We start from the raw sequence: 18,855 nt of genomic DNA, 5'->3' as shown, positions 1-18,855 counted from the left end.
TATTAAATTTTTTCAACCTTTAATATACATAAACAAAACAAAAAAACAATGAACGTGCAACGGAACGTCTCTAAGTGATTATTTTACGTACTGACAACACTAATGAACACAGACAACGACATTTAAACTTGACATGATAAACAATGACACTTAGTTGACAGTTTTGATTAGACATAAGGATTTTAATATTTTACTTATTGACATGTTTACATATAAAAGAAAAACAAAATTAATTCGTAGGTAGCGTAATAATTATGAGTTTCTGAGGTAAAACTAAATTGAAAAAGTATATACTACAGTGAATAAGTAATAAAGAAATACTCGACATACAATAATAACAAACAATTCTACTTTCTATGGCGTTTTGATCGAATCGTAGTAACGGCAGGGTCTTTGGCAATGACTGGGGTCGATGCAGATTGGACTGTTGAGGCCGGCAATGAGCTAATTAGCTTGCTCAGCTCACCAGAACAACTTATGCGATGCCTTGTACCATCCCCATCAGCGACGACGATGAAACCGTCATGCGACCAACAGTTTTTGATGCCAAAGTGTTGTCGAGCTGCCATGAATACACTGTGTCTGACCGCAGTCAGAAATTCTGACATGGTGATCCCGCTGCCCTTAAGTTTAGTTTTGGCATACCATACCTCATGCCTGATGTCTAAGTCACGGAACTTCACAACTATCGGGCGAGGCTTGTCTTTCAATGTACGACCAAGACGGTGACACCGAGAGATATGTCCTGTGGTGAAGTCTCCAATGTCCAGCCTGTCTATGACGACCTTCGCTACCACCTGGGCTACAGATTCCCGTTGTGACTCTGGCACTCCATGCAGCAACAACATTTTGCGTCTACTACGCATCTCCATCTGTTCTTGTTGGCGGGCAATTATTTCCACTTGCTTCTGAAGACTAGTGAGTGCAGTTGTTATAAAGCTCCGGAAAGTGACAAAGTCAGATTCAAGCGAAGGCACTGTAGCTGGTGTGTTGTTTGCCTTCAGCTGGTTTTGGAACTCAGCCATAGTCTTATTAAAGTGCTCCATCATACCCGCCATTGTAGTGTGCAGTGTGTCCATTTGAAATGATTTGAAGTGAAGAATGAAAGGAAAATTATCACAGCAGGTAGATAATAGATTAGATTTACAAATTCATGTAAATAGTAATTAAAACTTTTTCTTTTAAATAATTAATAAATAAATTTAAAACAGAGAGGTGTAATTTTACGTCTGTTGTGTTTCACAGCTACCCACAAAAACAAATCATCATGTAGTCAATATTATAAGCCACTAAAGTGGCTATTTTATTTTTAGATGATTTAGAAAGATACATTGTATCTTTTGTCAAATAAAAATCACTAATAAAACTATTAGTATCAAAAAAATGTAAAAATGTCACTATGACGACATGTCAATGTATGTAATAAGTTATTCAGGTAATGTACCTTACTGTTAATTTTTTTATGAAGATGTCTATTTGTGTAAGGAAAAGCGCACAATACAATCTTATACACATTTAATTGTAATAAATATTCAATTCCTTTAATTACATCCTGCCTATTTAATTGAATACTATTACCAAAAAATAACACAATTGTGGTCATATTGTTCATGTTCGTAGACTTAATTTTATTTATTATTTGTGTAAATGATGCTTCTGGCATGCAGTAGTTTAATAAATCACCCTTAAGATGATACTTCAAAATAGACCCAAAGTTACAGCCTATTCTGTCAGAGAACACCATTGTGCTACTCTTAGGGTTACAGTCACTGGCACAAACACCCTGAACTTAATTTTCCAGCACAGTTACAACTGAATTATTATTTGATATATTTGTGTGATTACATGTACAATGCTTAGTCAACGACTACAAAACGGTCAGTATTGTATTTACTGACATCAATCAGATCATCCATTGCTAAAATATGCTCCTGGATTTGTTTCTGAGAGATAATATACTTTGTATTTAAATCATGAAGCGAAGATTCTAAACTATTGATTTTTGAAGTTAGGTAGTCTGTATCAATGTCATATAACTTTTGGCTTTCCACTAACTTATTATTACACTTATTAATGTAATCATGCAATTTTAAATTATTCAAAGTGTTTGTTTTCAATAATTATCCCTTTTTGCAACGCTTATTTAATATATTCCGATTCTTAATTATAAACTTTTTTAGTTTTAAATATTTTTTAAATTTATTATTACTCAACATACAAATATTACTGTTATAGTTGCCTAATTTAGGTGATGTATCACTAGTAAGGTCAATTACAACAGGATGGGTGCATGGAACTGTAGTATAAATTACTAATCTCATTACTTTGTCGAGATTCCAATCTTGTGTCTAGATCATTGATTTTAGAATATGCCTGCTTTAACTTAAGTTCCAATTCAGTGATACGCCTCAAGGCTTGCTCATGAGTGTCACTACATTGATGAAAGCTACTTATTAGTTCTTGAAGCTGATCCCGCTGCTCAATAACTTCCTGATGGCTTTTATGAAGTTCTGACAATTCTGATTTTAATTGGGTATTTTTATTTATAATTTTTAAAATTTCATCTTCACTCTCTTCTCTCTCCCTGATCAACTTGTCACTGAGATCTTTGGATGCCTGAAGTTCTTGTAGGGCCACTTTAAGCTTCATCTCTGTCTGCCGTGCAGTTGTGGAACGGGTAGATAGTGACATTATTGAATATATGAATAGTTACTAGGGAGAGTGAAGTGAGTTATTTCTAAAAAAGTATCACAACGAGAACAGCAACTGAACCTTACTTATTTTATGTGTTAAAATTTTGAATAATTTTTGTTAGGTATATTTATACGACCTATATTTTACAAGATTAAGTAAATGGAATTAGATTGTGCTCCTTTCCTTCAAATTACATTAATATAAAACATAAAATTACTTACAATATATTTTGTGGGTATATTTTTTCCTTCGACGTACGCAACAACTGAACTTCACAATTATTAATATCAATTTAACTTGATGTGAATATTTTCTATAAAACTTGTATATATTATGAAATTCTTTGAATAAGTCCAACACAGAGTTATAAAATAGTTTTAAAATTAGTTGTTTACCAACGAAAGAAGTTTTTACAGATGGCCGGTGCACTATTTTAATGTCGAATTTTGCGAATAATACACTACCAAATTGTACACAAACAATAATCGACACTTATTGCACTATTATATCACTAATAACGATGTTTTCGACATCTAATATTCGTGTGATAGACTATTAAAAATTATTTATTTATTACGGCCAGCTGAAAATGACAACTGTCGTTGGTGTTGCTAGTCGAAGAAAAAAAAAAAAATAATAATAAAAATTTTATATATTAATAATAATATTTATTAATATAAAATAATAATTACTGTACACGACGGAATCAATTAGATATAATTAGTATAAGCAAAATTTGTAAGATCATTTTTGTTAATAAAAATAAATCACGCAACGTACAGTTGCAGTAGGGAAGGCCACCCGTCGGGCGTCTATATAAAGAGCGCGGCCGCGCAGCGGTCCGCATTCACCGGCGAGACAGCGACCCGATAGGTGCCTTCCTACCAAGTACAAGATAACAACCGAGCATTTTTATTTCGCCGCCCGACCATACGACCAGGGGATCCTAGTATATAGTCCTGTCATCATCATTGTGGTCCTTCGAGAAGCCGGATCCCTGCACCAGGAAGAAAATCAAGATGGTCGTGACGCGAAGCATGAATGAAGAAGGCACTAAAACGAAAAACTCGCATGAATCCACCGAAAACGAAACAAGCGCCGAATCCTCTATGCAGTCAAGTCAAGTGGAGGACTCACCGAATAGAGAAGACACCTCCCAGAAAACAGTGAAGGCGAGGTCACACCGTTCCACGGTCTCAAGGAAAAAACTGGAAGAATTGGAGATTAAAGAACGACTGGCCAAGTTAAAAATCAAACAGCTGCAAGCAGAGGCAGATATGGAGATAGCGCGATTACAACGTTTACGGGCAGAAAAAGACTCCGAGGAAGAATATTCTGAAGAAGAAAATGAAGACTCCACGTGGGTGGATGCGTGGTTTGATCAACAGCCACGCGAAAAAGAAGTTCCTATGCCACGGGAGGAGAAACAAGATGAGGCAGCCGCGGAGAGGAAATTCAAGCAACCGCAGCAAACCATCGACGTTTCGACATTAACGACAGCACTACTGCAAGCATCAAGAAGACGACCAAGGGAGCCGCCTGCATATATACAAGAGTTGCCTATGTTCAGGGGCCTCTCTTATGAATGGTTATCATTCAAGGCAAGCTACGAAGATACACAGCAATACTTCTCGAAGATAGAAAACGTAGCACGCCTGCGAAAATGTATAAAGGGACCAGCACTAGACGCCGTGAGCAGCCTACTCCTGAGTCAACATGAACCAAATGTCATCATAGAAGCACTGGAAAGAAGATTCGGAAGACCAGAAGCACTCATACTCATCGAGATGGATAGAATCAAGTCACTGAGCAAGATCACCGATAACCCACGGGATCTCTGCGTGTTCGCCGGCAAAATAGCGAACACAGTCGCTACGATTGAAGCACTGAAGAAAACACAATATCTACACAGCCCAGAAATGACACGTCTCATCATAGAGAAGCTCACACCTATAATAAAAAATAAATGGTACGACTACGCGCTGAAAAAGGAAGACATCCCGGAATTGAAGAAAATGTCTGTCTTCCTAAACGAAGAGGCAGACAAATGTGCAGCGTACGCCGCGCCGGAACGTCTCGTTGAGAGCGAGACGGCAACAAGGGAGAGAGCGAGACGGAAGATCGAACATTCATTTGCTACTAATATGAAGCAAAACAATGAAAATGTATGTCCGCTGTGCAAACGCAACCATCAGCTGCCTGACTGCGAGCAATTCAATAACATCGACGTTAATTCAAGATGGGAAACTGCAAAGAAGAATAACATATGCTACAAGTGCCTGAGAAGTAAACATCGACGCGCCGTCTGCAGAGCTCCATGGTGTGGCAAATCTGGATGCCACATGAAACACCATCACTTGTTGCATCATGACAGAAAAGAAGAGGACCAGCTTCAACAACCACCAGAAGAGCATGGGGTGGTAACTTCTACGATGGAAGGCAATGAAGAATGTCTCCGACGTCGCGCCTATCTGAAAATAGTACCTGTCATATTGCAAGGGCCGAAGAGCAAGATAGAAACATACGCTCTTCTCGACGAAGGCAGCACAGTGACACTCATCGATACATCGGTGGCTGACATCCTGGGTATTGATGGTCCGGCAAACACGATGTGGATACAGGGCGTCGGCGCCATGGTCAAGCATGAACACAGCAAGACAACCAGCGTGAAAATCAAGGGCAAACACTCTTCAACCATCTTCAAGCTAGATCAAGTCCGCACAGTGGATCGACTGGATATCACTACCCAGTCGGTCGTCGACAGCGACATAAAGGAGTGTGGTCACCTGAAAGAAATACAAGAAGAACTCGTCTACCACCGTGCCTCCCCCAAGTTATTAATAGGACAAGATAACTGGGATCTCATCGTGTCAAGAGAAGTACGGGCGGGACGTCGTGACCAACCGGTAGCATCCTACACGCTACTAGGTTGGGTTCTGCATGGTTGCAAGACGTCTCTCAGCAACCCGGTGACTTTCTGCGGGCACCTGGTGGAGAAGAAAGATGACGTCAACATAGAAGAAATGATGAAAAATTACTTCAAGCTGGAGTCACTATGCATCGAACCCAGAAAACCAAAAAATGATCCAGAGCAGCGAGCTTTGAAAATACTAGAACGAGAAAGTCGCCGTCTTCCGAATGGAAGATATGAAACTGGGCTACTCTGGCGAGAAGACAGCATGAAAATACCGAACAATTACACCGAAGCAAGAAAACGCCTGCATAACCTCGAAAAGAGATTAGACAGAGATGAAGACCTGAAAATTAAATACAACGAACGAATCAATAACCTACTCACGTCGGGGTATGCAGAGCACGCCAAGACACCGCCAGCTGAAGACAGAACATGGTACCTGCCACACTTCCCGGTTGCGAACCCAGCGAAGCCACACAAGCCGCCGCGACTGGTGCATGACGCCTCCGCTAAGACTGCAGGTCTCAGCCTAAACGACCTGCTGCTTTCTGGACCTGACCTGTTGCAATCACTGCCTGGGGTGGTGATGAGGTTCAGACAGTACGCCTACGGAGTCTCTGCAGATATCAAAGAGATGTTTATGCAAGTAAAAATTAAGAAAGAAGACCGCGACGCGCTCCGTTTCCTGTGGAGAGGTGACCGGCGGGAGGGCGACCCAGACGAGTACCGCATGACGTCATTAATATTCGGAGCGACGTCATCACCCTGCACCGCTCTGTATATAAAAAACCGCAACGCAGAAGACTACGCGCATATATATCCCGACGCCGCAATCGCTATACGAAGAAATCATTATATGGACGACTATCTACAAAGCTTCTCATCAATCTCAGAAGCCAGAAAAATAACAAGAGAAGTCGATTATATACATAAACAAACCGGCTTCGTACTCAGCGGATGGGCATCAAACAATCGCAATACTATCGACGAGTTTATAGCAAGCGAGCGAGACAACACTTCAGAGAGCGGGACAAATAGTACAGCGGTTCTGATTGGCGGGAGCGGTACTGAGCGAGCTCTCGGCTTGTTATGGGATATAAATGAAGACATAATTGGATTTCAAGTTAACAAAATAAAAACGCCGCAAGATATATTAGAAAACAAACGGATACCAACGAAAAGAGAAGCGCTCAGCATCATCATGGCACTCTTCGACCCCCTTGGCCTCATATCACCCATCACAACGCCAGCGAAAAGATTACTGCAGGATACATGGCGCTATAAAACAGGCTGGGACGAATCGCTACCAGAAGAACTGCAGCCAGCATGGAGTACTTGGTTGACATCATTGCGAACTGTACACAAGATACGCATACCACGATGCTATGATGTCACACCAGTGGTCACCCATCATCTGCATACCTTCGTGGATGCCAGTGAAGAGGCGTACGCCGCGGCAGTGTACTGGCTGTCACAAAGAGCCGACGGTACCACACATGTCACCTTGGCCGCCGCTAAAAGTCGCGTCGCACCGCTCAAGCCCGTCTCAATCCCGAGACTTGAACTTCAAGCTGCGTTAATGGGTGCGCGCCTCGCACATACCGTGGCGGAGGAGCACGACTACGAAATAGCGAGTGGTAGACATAAAACATACTGGAGCGACTCTCGGACAGTCCTAGCATGGATAAGGTCAGAACCAAGGGCCTTTAAGACCTTTGTGGCTCACCGCCTGGCTGAAATAGAAGACACAACAAAAAAAAATGAATGGCGGTGGGTCCCTACACATGAAAATGTAGCTGATGATGCCACCCGAGGTATACCAAGCGAATTCGGACCACAGCACAGATGGTTCAACGGGCCATCATTTTTACATCAGCCAGAAAACGAGTGGCCGCGAGAAACAAGGACAGCGATATCAGTCACGGGCGAAGAGCGAGAGAGATGCCATGTGACCGTTACAAGTACGGCTCACGCACACTTACCTGACATCGACCGATTCTCGCGGTGGCTGCCGCTCATCAAATCGACTGCGCGCGTGCTACAATTTGTCGATCTCTGTCGACCTCAAAGAAATATTGTAGCCGCCACGAAGAAACGAACCAAGCAGAATGAAAAGGGCGATGTTGACTGGAGAAAAAATAATAATGAAAAAATCATAACAAGAAATGGAAGAACGAAAATAACGACGCCCAGCATCCCGGTGCCAGCGCAGTACCTACTTGAAGCCGAGAGAATGTGGATGCGAGCCTGCCAGGAAGATAGTTTCGGGAATGAAATATTGCGAATAAAAAAGGGAAGTCCATTGAATAAACAAGACAGACTGACAGCGCTAAGTACCTACATCGACACAACCGGAATGCTGCGATTAAGAGGACGAATTACAGCAACATCGAACGTAGAAAAGGATGTACTCAACCCACCCGTGTTAGACGGGAAACACAGATATACACGTCTGTATATACAACATATACATGAAACAATGCACCACGGCGGTATAGAAGCGGTAGTGAATGAGCTACGGCAGCGGCTGTGGGTTGTAAAAATAAGACCCACAGTACGGAACGTCATCAAGGGGTGTCTGGTCTGCCAGATAAGAAGAAAGAAGCCAGCAAGCCCACCGACCGGTGACCTGCCTGCCGCCCGCCTAGCGCATCACGCTCGCCCCTTTACCTACACAGGGCTGGACTACTTCGGCCCCATTGAAACCACAGTCGGACGGCACCGAGAAAAACGGTACGGCGCCCTCTTCACGTGTATGACATCACGAGCCATACACATTGAAGTGGTGCATACCCTCGGCACTCATTCAGCCATCGCCGCCCTAAGGAGGTTCATGGCTCGGCGAGGTTGTCCAACGGAAATATGGAGCGACAACGCTACGTGTTTCAAGGCAGCTGAAAAGGAACTCAAGGCGGCTATGGCAGCACTAGAAGAGGAGGCCACCAACCGCAGCATCGCGTGGAGGTACATCCCACCCGCTGCTCCCTTCATGGGCGGGGTATGGGAACGCATGGTGCGGTCAGTAAAGGAAGCCCTACGAGTTACGCTGCACGAGCGTTATCCCACAGACGAGACATTGGTGACCCTGCTAGCCGAGGTGGAGAATACAGTCAACTCCCGACCTCTCACTCACGTGTCCGTCACACCGAGCGATCCGGAGGCATTAACACCGAACCATATCCTGATCGGCCCCAACTCACACGTGCCTAATCCCGGAGTGTTCAACAAAGGAGATATGAACGCACGACATCATTGGCGACGAGCACAAGCGTTAGCAGATGAGTTCTGGAGGCGCTGGGTGGTGGAATACCTACCCTTACTTCAACACCGGCGGGAGCCCCGAGGTACCGGTGTTCCCCCCAAGGTTGGCGACACAGTCATCATATGCGACCCCAACCTACCCCGAAATACATGGCCACGGGGACGCGTTGTGAAGACCTACCCCGGGAAAGATAACCCCAACACGGTGCGAGTGGTAGACATCACAACGAGCAACGGGCGCACCCTGAGAAGACCAACAAAACGAATCGTCGTGCTACCAGTAGAATCGCAGGATAGCGACGGCGGGAGAAATGTACACGACGGAATCAATTAGATATAATTAGTATAAGCAAAATTTGTAAGATCATTTTTGTTAATAAAAATAAATCACGCAACGTACAGTTGCAGTAGGGAAGGCCACCCGTCGGGCGTCTATATAAAGAGCGCGGCCGCGCAGCGGTCCGCATTCACCGGCGAGACAGCGACCCGATAGGTGCCTTCCTACCAAGTACAAGATAACAACCGAGCATTTTTATTTCGCCGCCCGACCATACGACCAGGGGATCCTAGTATATAGTCCTGTCATCATCAATTACAATGCTTATAGTTCGATGTTAGAACAGAATATGATTGATTTATATAATTCTATAAAAATGAAATGTAACTATAGGCATGACGCGATATGGCGTGATGCTCATTGCTGATCAAGCATTTGTTGCCGCGTGGAATGTTTATTGGGGACAGTGCAAATGCAGCAGTCCTTCTATACTAGGCTTGCGTAACACATTCTTTTATTGATAACAACTTGTTATGATTTTAAACTGGTTTTCTGTATGCGAGAATATTGTGTTTATGGTACTTTGTATGCTCACTCTGTATTAAGTAATATTTAGGTACATTCTTGATTTGGTTGAAAATATAGTTGATTATTGATAATATAATAATAATTTTTATTATTATATTTTATTTGGCCTTTATAAATACTCGTGAATTATATCTTTATATTTTATTAAATATTTCTTTGTTTGTGGTAATTAATAATTAAAATAAAGATGTCGAATCCTAATGATACGGTGAAAGCGTGTTTATTCAGTAAGACTGTTGAGTATCGTCAGTCAATGGGTACTGTTCGATTGATCAGTGACTGGATTACGGATGCTTATACTTTGCTGCCTTCTGCGTCACGTGATAGGCTTATCGTGCGGCTTTCTGAACTGAATTAGAACTATGCTAAATTTAATGAACCGTGTTATTGTCTCCTTGGCGGTTTGGACCCGGTGATTGATACGAAGGAGTATAAAGATACCCTAACCTTATCTAAGTCAATGCGGCCTATGGTAGATGAGTTGCGGCTTTGGTTTAGTGAGTTGCAGCCTAAATTGTTACATGATCCCCCTACAGAGTCGAGTACTCCTAAGCGGCTTCCATTAATATCTTCCCCTCTAATGTGTATTAAAAGTAAACTACCCAACTTACCTATTCATACCTTTAATGGCCAAAGCGGATCCTATTTGAGCTTCGTCGACCAATTTGATAGTATTGTCGATTCCCAGCCTGACCTTAGCCCTACTAATAAGTTACAGTACCTTGTTGGTGCATTATCGGGTGAGCCTAAACGTCTACTATTACATTTACGTATTGAAGCAGAGAATTACCCTATCGCTCGTGATTTGTTAAAGCGGAGATATCATAATACGCGAATACTGGCGGATACATATATAACACAGATCCTTACCTAACCTAACATACCCCCTAAATTGAATGGATTACGTGCTTCGTTTCTCAACCCATTGTTAACAGATTATCGTTGTTTGGAAAGCTTAGAGCTACCTGTGACTACTTGGTCATATATGCTAGTGCACATATGCCTTAATAAGTTGCCCCTGAGTTAAAGGCTCGTTTTGAGCGGCGTTACGGTGGTGATAGTGATCGACTGCCCCAGTTTGATCATATCATCACTTTTTTAGAGGATGAGTGCCGCCACCATGATAATGTAGGTGATGCAGCATTAGTAGATTCTGCCCCAACTTCCCGTACGTTTGAACGAAGACCTGAATACTCGCATAACCAGCAATCTAACCGCCCGCGTAGTGCCTACGTTTCCCAGGTACCAGTTTCCAATAAGAAGTGCCATATGTGTAATAGTGATTCCCATTATTTACGTGAATGTCCCCAATTTCGTGATATGAACCCACGTGACCGATCTTATTTTATTAAATCGTCTGGCCTGTGCTATCGATGTTTAGATAAACACTTGATAGCTAATTGCACACGTGATTACAGGTGTGCTGTCTGTGCTCGGTCCTCCCATCACACCTTACTGTGTTTTAACAATTCTCGAGATCCTGTTTATCCTAACCATCAGAATCGTAATAATACAAATTATCGCAATGCTGTTGTGCATAGTGCACCGCGTACATCACCTCCCCGAGCGGGCGGGGGCCGTCCCCCTTATAACAGCCGTACTCCCTGTTGTGATTCGTTATCACCTGCACGTCGAGCTTCTCCTCCTACATACTCACGACAAGATTATCGTCATACGTTCTCTCCCCCCGCGGTCACTTCCCGAGATAAAACATACCATAAGTCACGGTCTCGTCCCAATAACTAGGACCTGTATCCCCCATCCCCCCCTGCTTTCTCACCACATATGTCTATTCCCTCCAATTCCCTAGTCCTCCTACCTACCGCCATTATTCATGTCAAATCGGCTTATGGTTATTTTATAGAGGCCCGTGCGTTATGTGATACAGGCGCACAAGGTTGTCTGCTTACTACCGACTTAGCTGTTGAGAGATTGAATGTCCCCTTATCATCAAACTCAGTACCTATTCGCGGTATTGGCAACATTCAATCTGTATATTCCCGCGGTTCTATCTCCCTTACCTTTAAACCAGTTCATAGATCGTATCCTGTGATAACAACCCCTGCAGTGGTTGTTGATGTAATTGCAGGCCCCCATCCTGAGATTGAGCTGCCTAGGCCTATCGTTAATAGTATTAATCACCTTTCCGTAGCGGACCCCTCCTTTTATAAACCCGAGCCTATTGAGGTATTGTTAGGTGCTGACGTGTTCGGTTATCTTATGCAACCTGAAAAATCGATTTCTCTTCCTCATGGTCTGACCGGCCTTTCAACCGTTTTTGGTTGTGTATTGTCTGGACTTGTTGCTGGTAATTTCCCCGACCTTGAACCCCCTATGACTGGCATTTCTCTATCCCAGGTCGTAGAGAAATTTTAAAAAATTGAGGAACTGCCTCAAATTCTCAATCCCAATCCTGAGGAGTTAGAGTGCGAACGTATTTTTAAGAATGGCATCACCCGTGAGAGTGACGGTCGTTTTATGGTTTACTTCGACTTCCGTTTATCTCTGATCGTCCCCAGCTTGGTGAATCCAAGTCTACAACGGTTAAGTGTTTCCTAAATTTAGAAAGACGTTTCAATGCCAACTCAGAGCTTCGTGAAAAATATATTATATTTATGCGTGAGTACATAGATCTTCACCATATGTCTCCCATTTCCTATAATCCATCATTATTTGAGCATTATTATATTCCCCATCATGGAGTGTTTAAGGCCGACGACCACTCTAAAATTCGTGTTGTTTTTAATGGAAGTAGTCCAACCTCTAATGGTATTTCATTAAACCAGTGTTTACACACAGGTCCCAAGCTCCAACGAGATATCACTCATATCCTTCTTAATTTCCGTAGACATAAAAATGATGTTCCGGATGACCTGGGTGCACCCCAATGAATTTTGAAGTTTGTTAAAACTTGTGTTGATACACTAGAAATTTTGGTCACAGATCTATTCTATAAGGTTGGTTAAGTTAGGTTAGAATGAAGTCGGGGCGGATGTTGTGTGTCGACGGTGTTCCACGGGGTCGGTTCTGGGCCCGATCCTGTAGAACATCGGGTATGATCAAGTAGTTTCCCGGGTGAGGTTGTGTTCCAGTAGGGGTCACCAGTGTTGCCAAACGTGAGGGGCCCGGGAGAAGGTTCCCGCCGCCTATACCTCGGCGTGGTGCGGTCCATGGCCCTGTACGGGGCCCCCATCTGGGTGGGGGCCCTTGGTAGGGAAAATGTGGCCTGTCTCAACAGGCCACACAGGGTCATGGCCATACGGGCCATAAGAGGCTACCGCACCATATCCGGGGAAGCGGCGGGTCTGCTGGCGGGGTCTCCTCCGTGGGACTTGGTAGCGGAGCTCCACGCGTCAGTGTATCACTGCGCGCGGAGCGACGTTCCATGGGGAGGCACCCGCTGGCCATGAGATTGGGGCGCGGAGGTCCGACTTTCGGCGGATCCTCAGGATCAGGTGGAGAGAAAGGCTGGCCAGTCCATCGGCCGGCCTGAGGACCGTCGAGGCTGTCCGTCCCATCCTCAAAAGATGGATGAATAGGAGATGGCCACTGACGTACCGCATGACACAGATACTGTCCGGGCACGGGTGCTTCGGGCGGTATCTGTGTCATGTGGCAAGGAAGGAGCCGACGACCGGCTGCCACGAGTGCGGAGGTGTGGAGGACACGGCGCAACACACGCTGGACGAATGTCCAGCGTTCGAGAGTGAGCGCCGTGTCCTCACACGAATAGTGGGGGACGATCTCTCGCTGCCGAATTTAGTTCGGAGGATGATCAGTAGCGAGAGATCGTGGCTGGCGGTGAGCTCCTTCTGCGAGGAAGTTATCTCGCGGAAGGAGGCGGCGGAAAGGGAGCGAGAGTCAGATCGTCCCGCTTCCCTCCGCCGCAGAAGAGCCAGGCCTAGAGGTGGGGGCGTACCCAACTCCGCCCCCCTCTATCCCCCACTGGGGCCGGGGTGACTGCCTTGAGGGAGGCAGTCCCCCAATCCAAAGGCCCCGGAGGTGTGCGCGTGTACCCACACGCCTCCACAATGGAGTAGGGCGAAATAGGTCGCCCTAACCACAAAACGAGATGGGGCCTGCCCTACAACATCTACAGGGCGGGCCGTCGCCGTCGGAGCTGGGGTAGAATGCACTTGCGAATCCCCTGGCTCCGGCATAGGCGCTCGTAGGTACACCGTGTGGTTTTTTAGTGGGTACAAGTCCCACACACCACCTCGCCATCCCTCCGGCGGGGTGACGGTCTTTTGAAGATTTTTCCACACGATAAAAAAAAAAAAAAAAAGGTTAGTTAGGTTTTGTATATAATTAGGTTACTTAGGTTAGGTTTTTGTTATTTTGTTGTGCTGAGGTGGTAGTGTGGTGTTTCACCGGGGCGGCTGCACTGTGCAGGGGATCACACTCCTGCCCGGTGTGTCCGCTCCGGGGGGATCCCCGGAGTAGGTTTTGGAGGCGCTCGTCTCCCGAACACCCTTCCGACTTAGGTTGGAAGTGGTAATTGTTGGTTGCAGGCTGTGGGTGTGGCAACCTCACATAGGTACGCGCCCTTCCTCTTCCCGTTCCCCGGAGGGGGTTATGAGGAGAATCCGTCCCCTTGGGACGCTGAGTTCTGGTCCATGGACTCAGTGACCGAGGCGGACCTCGAAATGGGGGATCGACCGGCGAGGTCGCGGCCCGCCTCGCGGGCCAGGTCGCGCGCTTCTCGTCCTTCATCGGCCTCGTCGACGCGCTCGACGCGCTCGACGCGTTCGATGCTGGTGGAGGACGAGCTGTCGGGTTGCCTTGTGTCCAGCGAGGACGGGCTAGTGAAGGCGGCCGTTACCAAGCGGCCACATGAAGGCGGATCGAGCCCCTCTGGGGCGGTGGGCGGAGGTATTCGCCCATCTAAAATACCCTGCCCACCGACTCCGGCGGGAGCGTCCCTCCGCTTCCATGTGAACCAGGCCGGAAAGGGGCCATCGACGTCGGCGGAGTCCCGACGGGCGGATGCGTCGGATGACGACGTCGTGTTCGTCCGTCCGCAGGAGGTCTCGAAGGGGAAGAACGCCCCTAAAAGTGACCCGATTTCGGTGGCCGCCTTCTCGTCGGATGCCAGGTACAGGTTGTCGCTAGTCCTCAACAGAGTTAAGAGGTGCGGCAACCTGAAGGGGACCGACCAGAGGGCGATGACGGAGGAGATCGGGACCGTCATGGCATTGACGGAGGCCTTAGACCCGAACTCCTCCGTGGCCGGCGAATTCTCCTCGGTGGCTGCCGTCCAAAAGATGGAGGCGGAGGCTAAGGAGCTCCGCAAACAGAATAAGGAGCTCCAAAGCCAGATCCGGCAGCTCCAGGAGCAGATTCGCCAACTCGCCGAAGTGGTGAAGTCGGGGTCAAGGACTCCTCCGACTCCTTCCCCGGCCCCAAAGGGATCGGCAGTGGGGAGCGCTTCTGGCCCGGCCCCTGCGCCGGGCGACACAGAGACCCTCAGGGCGGACATAATGAGGGCGACCGGGGTCATGATAGAGGCCCGAATAGGAGAACGCATTGAGCAGGGCATCAGGGAGATCAAGGCTGCCCTGGGCCTCAATTCCCCGGCGACCTCAATCCGCCCTGAGCACCGCCCGCCGCTACAAAGCGACGGGCAATATGACGTCCTGTCTAGGATCCCCGGCGCAGGGGGACCGGGATTCAGGGACGCTCCCCATCTGCGGGGGGCGCGAGGTGCGGCGTTCCCGCCGTTGGGAGCGAGTCAGCCCGTCAGCCGGCCTGCCTCCGGGCAGCCCGGGGCCGTCGGGCATGGCGCGCCAGGACGGATGGAGCACGGTGGTGAAGCGGGGCGGCAAAACACGCAACGTCCCTGAGAGGCAGACCCAGAGTACGCAAAGTACTCAGAGGAGTTCTGGGACTCCCTCTCAGGGGAAGAAGGGTAAGGCGGCCCCGCCGTCACCATCGAAGCTGCGCGCGCCGCGATCGGCGGCCGTGGTGGTCACCCTGTGTCCGGAGGCATAAGCGGCGGGGGTGACTTACTCCGCCGTCCTCAAGGAGGCGAAGGATAAAATCGACCTCGCCTCCTTGGGGATTGGAAGCTTACGCTTCAAGACCGCGGCTACTGGGGCCCGGATCCTGGAGATCCCGGGGTCCCAGACGGGAGACCAGGCTGACGCGCTCGCGTCGAAGTTCCGGGACGTGTTCCCGGACGGTACGGTCCGCATTGCCAGGCCCACCAAGACCGCAGAGATGAGGGTCATGGGCCTGGATGACGGTACCGACCGGGAAGAGGTGGCGGCCGCCGTGGCACAACACGGCGAGTGCACGGCGGACGCCGTCAACGTCGGGGAGATTCGGCGCGGCGCGTCGGGCCTGGGCACCTGCTGGGTGCGGGCCCCATTAGCCGCGGTGAAGAAAGTGACGACGGCAGGGCGGATCCGTATCGGCTGGGTATCAGCAGCTGCGGAACTGCTGCGGCAGAAGCCGCTCCGGTGCTTCAGGTGCCTGGAGAGCGGGCACGTGGTGGCGAGGTGCTCGCACGAGGAGGACCGGAGTGGCTTATGCTACCGGTGTGGGGTTCCCGGCCATAAAGCGGCCGGATGTTCGGCGACCCCACACTGCGTGGTTTGCGCAGCGGCGGGTCGCCCAGCCGACCACCGGGTGGGGGCCAAAAAGTGCCCCCAGTCCCGGTCCAAAAGACTGAGGGGATCCGCACTGTCGTCGGCCCGCGGCAATGGCCGCCGGGGAGAGGCTGAGGTGATGGACACCGGTCAATAATGGCAGTCCATCGCCTCCTGCAGGGGAATCTCAACCACTGCGCTCGCGCCCAAGATCTGCTTCTGCAGAGCACGGCGCAGTGGGGAGTTGACCTTGCAGTGGTCGCCGAACCATATCGTGTCCCACGTAGTGACCATTGGTTCGGCGACCCCTCTGGCCTGGTGGCCATTGTCGGTGCGGGCAATTCCGCAACCCCGCTCGTCAGCCGCCTATTCGGCGGAGCGGGGTACATAGGTGTGAGTTGGGGGGAAACCGTCGTTGTCGGGACATACTTCTCTCCGAACAGGACTCTCGCCGAGTTCGAGCAGTTCATGGACGGGCTGGGGGCCGCTCTTGAGCTATACTCGGCCCGTCCAATGATGGTGATGGGGGACTTCAATGCCAAATCCACGGCATGGGGCTCCCCATCACCGACTCTCGAGGCAGGGTCCTGGAAGACTGGGCGGCCGCGGCCGGCCTGGTGGTGTTGAACCGAGGGTCGGCCGCCACGTGCGTGAGACAGCAGGGGGAGTCGCATGTCGACGTATCCCTCTGCAGTCCAGCGATCGCACAGAGGGTGCGGAGCTGGCAGGTGTTGGATGAGGTGGAGACTCTATCCGATCATCGGTATATCCGGATAGATGTTCTCCCCTCACCCGTAGCTCCGCATCCCGGTCGCCAGGAGAGGAATGTCCCACAACTCCCCAGATGGGTGTTGAAACGTCTAGATAAAGACGTGCTGATGGAGGCTTCCATCGTCCAGGCCTGGGTTCCGATACCGGAGGGGCCTGTGGAGGTCGACGCAGAGGTGGGCTGGTTCGGTGAGGCTCTGTCGCACATTTGCGACGCGGCGATGCCCCGAGCCGGCCCTCGACCTCCTAGGCGTCAGGTGTACTGGTGGTCGGAGGAGATAGCGGCGTTGAGGGAGGAGTGCTCCGCCGCCCGCCGCCGGTACACCAGGCACCGCCGACTCAGGCGGGGCCGCGACGCCGACGAGGAAGCACAGCTGTACGAGCAGTACAAAGAGAAGAAGAAAGCTCTGCAGCTGTCCATCAGCAGGGCCAAGGAGACAGCCAGGGAAGAACTCCTGGAGACCCTGGACAGGGATCCATGGGGGCGTCCTTATAGGTTCGTCAGGGGCAAATTACGCCCCTGGGCGCCCCCCGTGGCAGAGGGTCTCCAGCCGCAGCAGCTGGAGGGGGTGTTGGAGGAGCTGTTCCCGAGACAGCCTCCCTTCACACCTCCTCCGATGATGCCGCGTGGCAGTGATGAAGAGGCCAGCGGCGTCAGCGCTGCTGCGGTTCCTATCATCACCGAGGAGGAGTTCGCCGCGGCCGTGGATAAACTCCGGGGCAAGAATGTCGCCCCGGGTCCGGATGGTATCCACGGCCGCGTCCTGGCCTTGGCCCTAAACACCCTAGGGGACCGACTCCGGCGCTTGTTCAACGCGTGTCTGGAGTCGGGACGGTTTCCCAATCAGTGGAAAGCGGGTAGAGTGGTCCTGCTCCGCAAAGCGGAGCACCCTGCAGGTTCGGTGGTTCCCTCGGCGTTCCGCCCCATAGTGCTGTTGGACGAGATCGGCAAGCTCTTCGAGCGAATCTTGGCGGGCCGACTCGTCCAACACCTGTCCCAGGTAGGTCCCGATCTCAGCCCGAAGCAGTTCGGGTTCCGAGAGGGGCGCTCGACGATCGACGCGATCTCGCGTGTGCGCTCCCTCTCGGAAGAGGCGACGTCCCGGGGTGGGGTGTTGCTGGCGGTCTCGTTGGACATAAAGAACGCCTTCAACACCCTGCCCTTTGCGACTATTAGGGAGGCGCTGAAATACCATCGCGCGCCTCCCTATATTCGGGACGTGATCGGGGCCTACCTCGAGGACAGGTCTGTGCTATGCACGGGGCGGAACGGCGTTGTAGTGCCGAGGGACATGCAACGCGGTGTTCCACAGGGATCGGTTCTGGGCCCGATCCTGTGGAACATCGGGTATGATTGGAACCTGCGGGGCGCCCTTTTAACGGGCACTGACCTCGTGTGTTACGCGGATGACACCTTGGTCACTGCCCGGGGGCGGGACCTACGGGAGGCTACCCGCTTTGCCACGGCATGCGTGGCGCTGGTCGTCGGTCGAATTAGAAGGCTTGGGCTCCAGGTGGCGCTGGAGAAGACCGAGGTCCTGTGTTTTCATGGGCCTCGGCGTGCGCCACCTCCGGATGTCCAGCTGGTCGTCAGTGGCCAGAGGGTGGGGGTCAAGTCCTGTATTAGGTATTTGGGGCTTGACCTGGACAGTCGTTGGAGCTTCCGCGCTCACTTTCGGAACCTGGTCCCTCGCCTTATGGCAGCCGCCGGCGCTCTTAGCTGGCTGCTGCCAAACGTGAGGGGCCCGGGAGAAGGTTCCCGC

The 18,855-nt window shown here is 49.5% G+C and overlaps 2 protein-coding genes across 2 annotated transcripts; one reads left to right on the top strand and one right to left on the bottom strand.

Annotated features, from left to right (window-relative positions):
- Positions 1-347: 347 nt before the first annotated feature.
- On the bottom strand, positions 348-1,135 carry LOC131855724 (uncharacterized). The gene has a single exon (XM_059207021.1). The coding sequence runs from the start codon at positions 1,077-1,079 to the stop codon at positions 348-350; it is 732 nt and encodes a 243-aa protein (XP_059063004.1). The 5' UTR covers positions 1,080-1,135.
- Positions 1,136-3,713: 2,578 nt separating this feature from the next.
- On the top strand, positions 3,714-9,203 carry LOC131855723 (uncharacterized). Its single transcript, XM_059207020.1, has one exon. It carries the CDS (start codon positions 3,714-3,716, stop codon positions 9,201-9,203), a length of 5,490 nt encoding a protein of 1,829 aa, XP_059063003.1.
- The last annotated feature ends 9,652 nt before the right edge of the window (positions 9,204-18,855 follow it).

This window comes from Achroia grisella, unplaced genomic scaffold (assembly GCF_030625045.1).
Source record: "Achroia grisella isolate CSIRO2021 unplaced genomic scaffold, CSIRO_AGI_Agris_v1 utg14824, whole genome shotgun sequence".
In the NCBI taxonomy this organism is placed as follows: Eukaryota; Metazoa; Arthropoda; class Insecta; order Lepidoptera; family Pyralidae; genus Achroia; species Achroia grisella.
The sequence above is the reverse complement of the archived record's forward strand: the minus strand, read 5'-3'. Positions and strand labels throughout refer to the sequence as shown.

Bases quoted from the DNA above. Each gene is read 5' to 3' on its own strand.
- LOC131855723 (XM_059207020.1), top strand. From the start codon at position 3,714: ATGGTCGTGACGCGAAGCATGAATGAAGAAGGCACTAAAACGAAAAAC.
- LOC131855724 (XM_059207021.1), bottom strand. From the start codon at position 1,079: ATGGACACACTGCACACTACAATGGCGGGTATGATGGAGCACTTTAAT.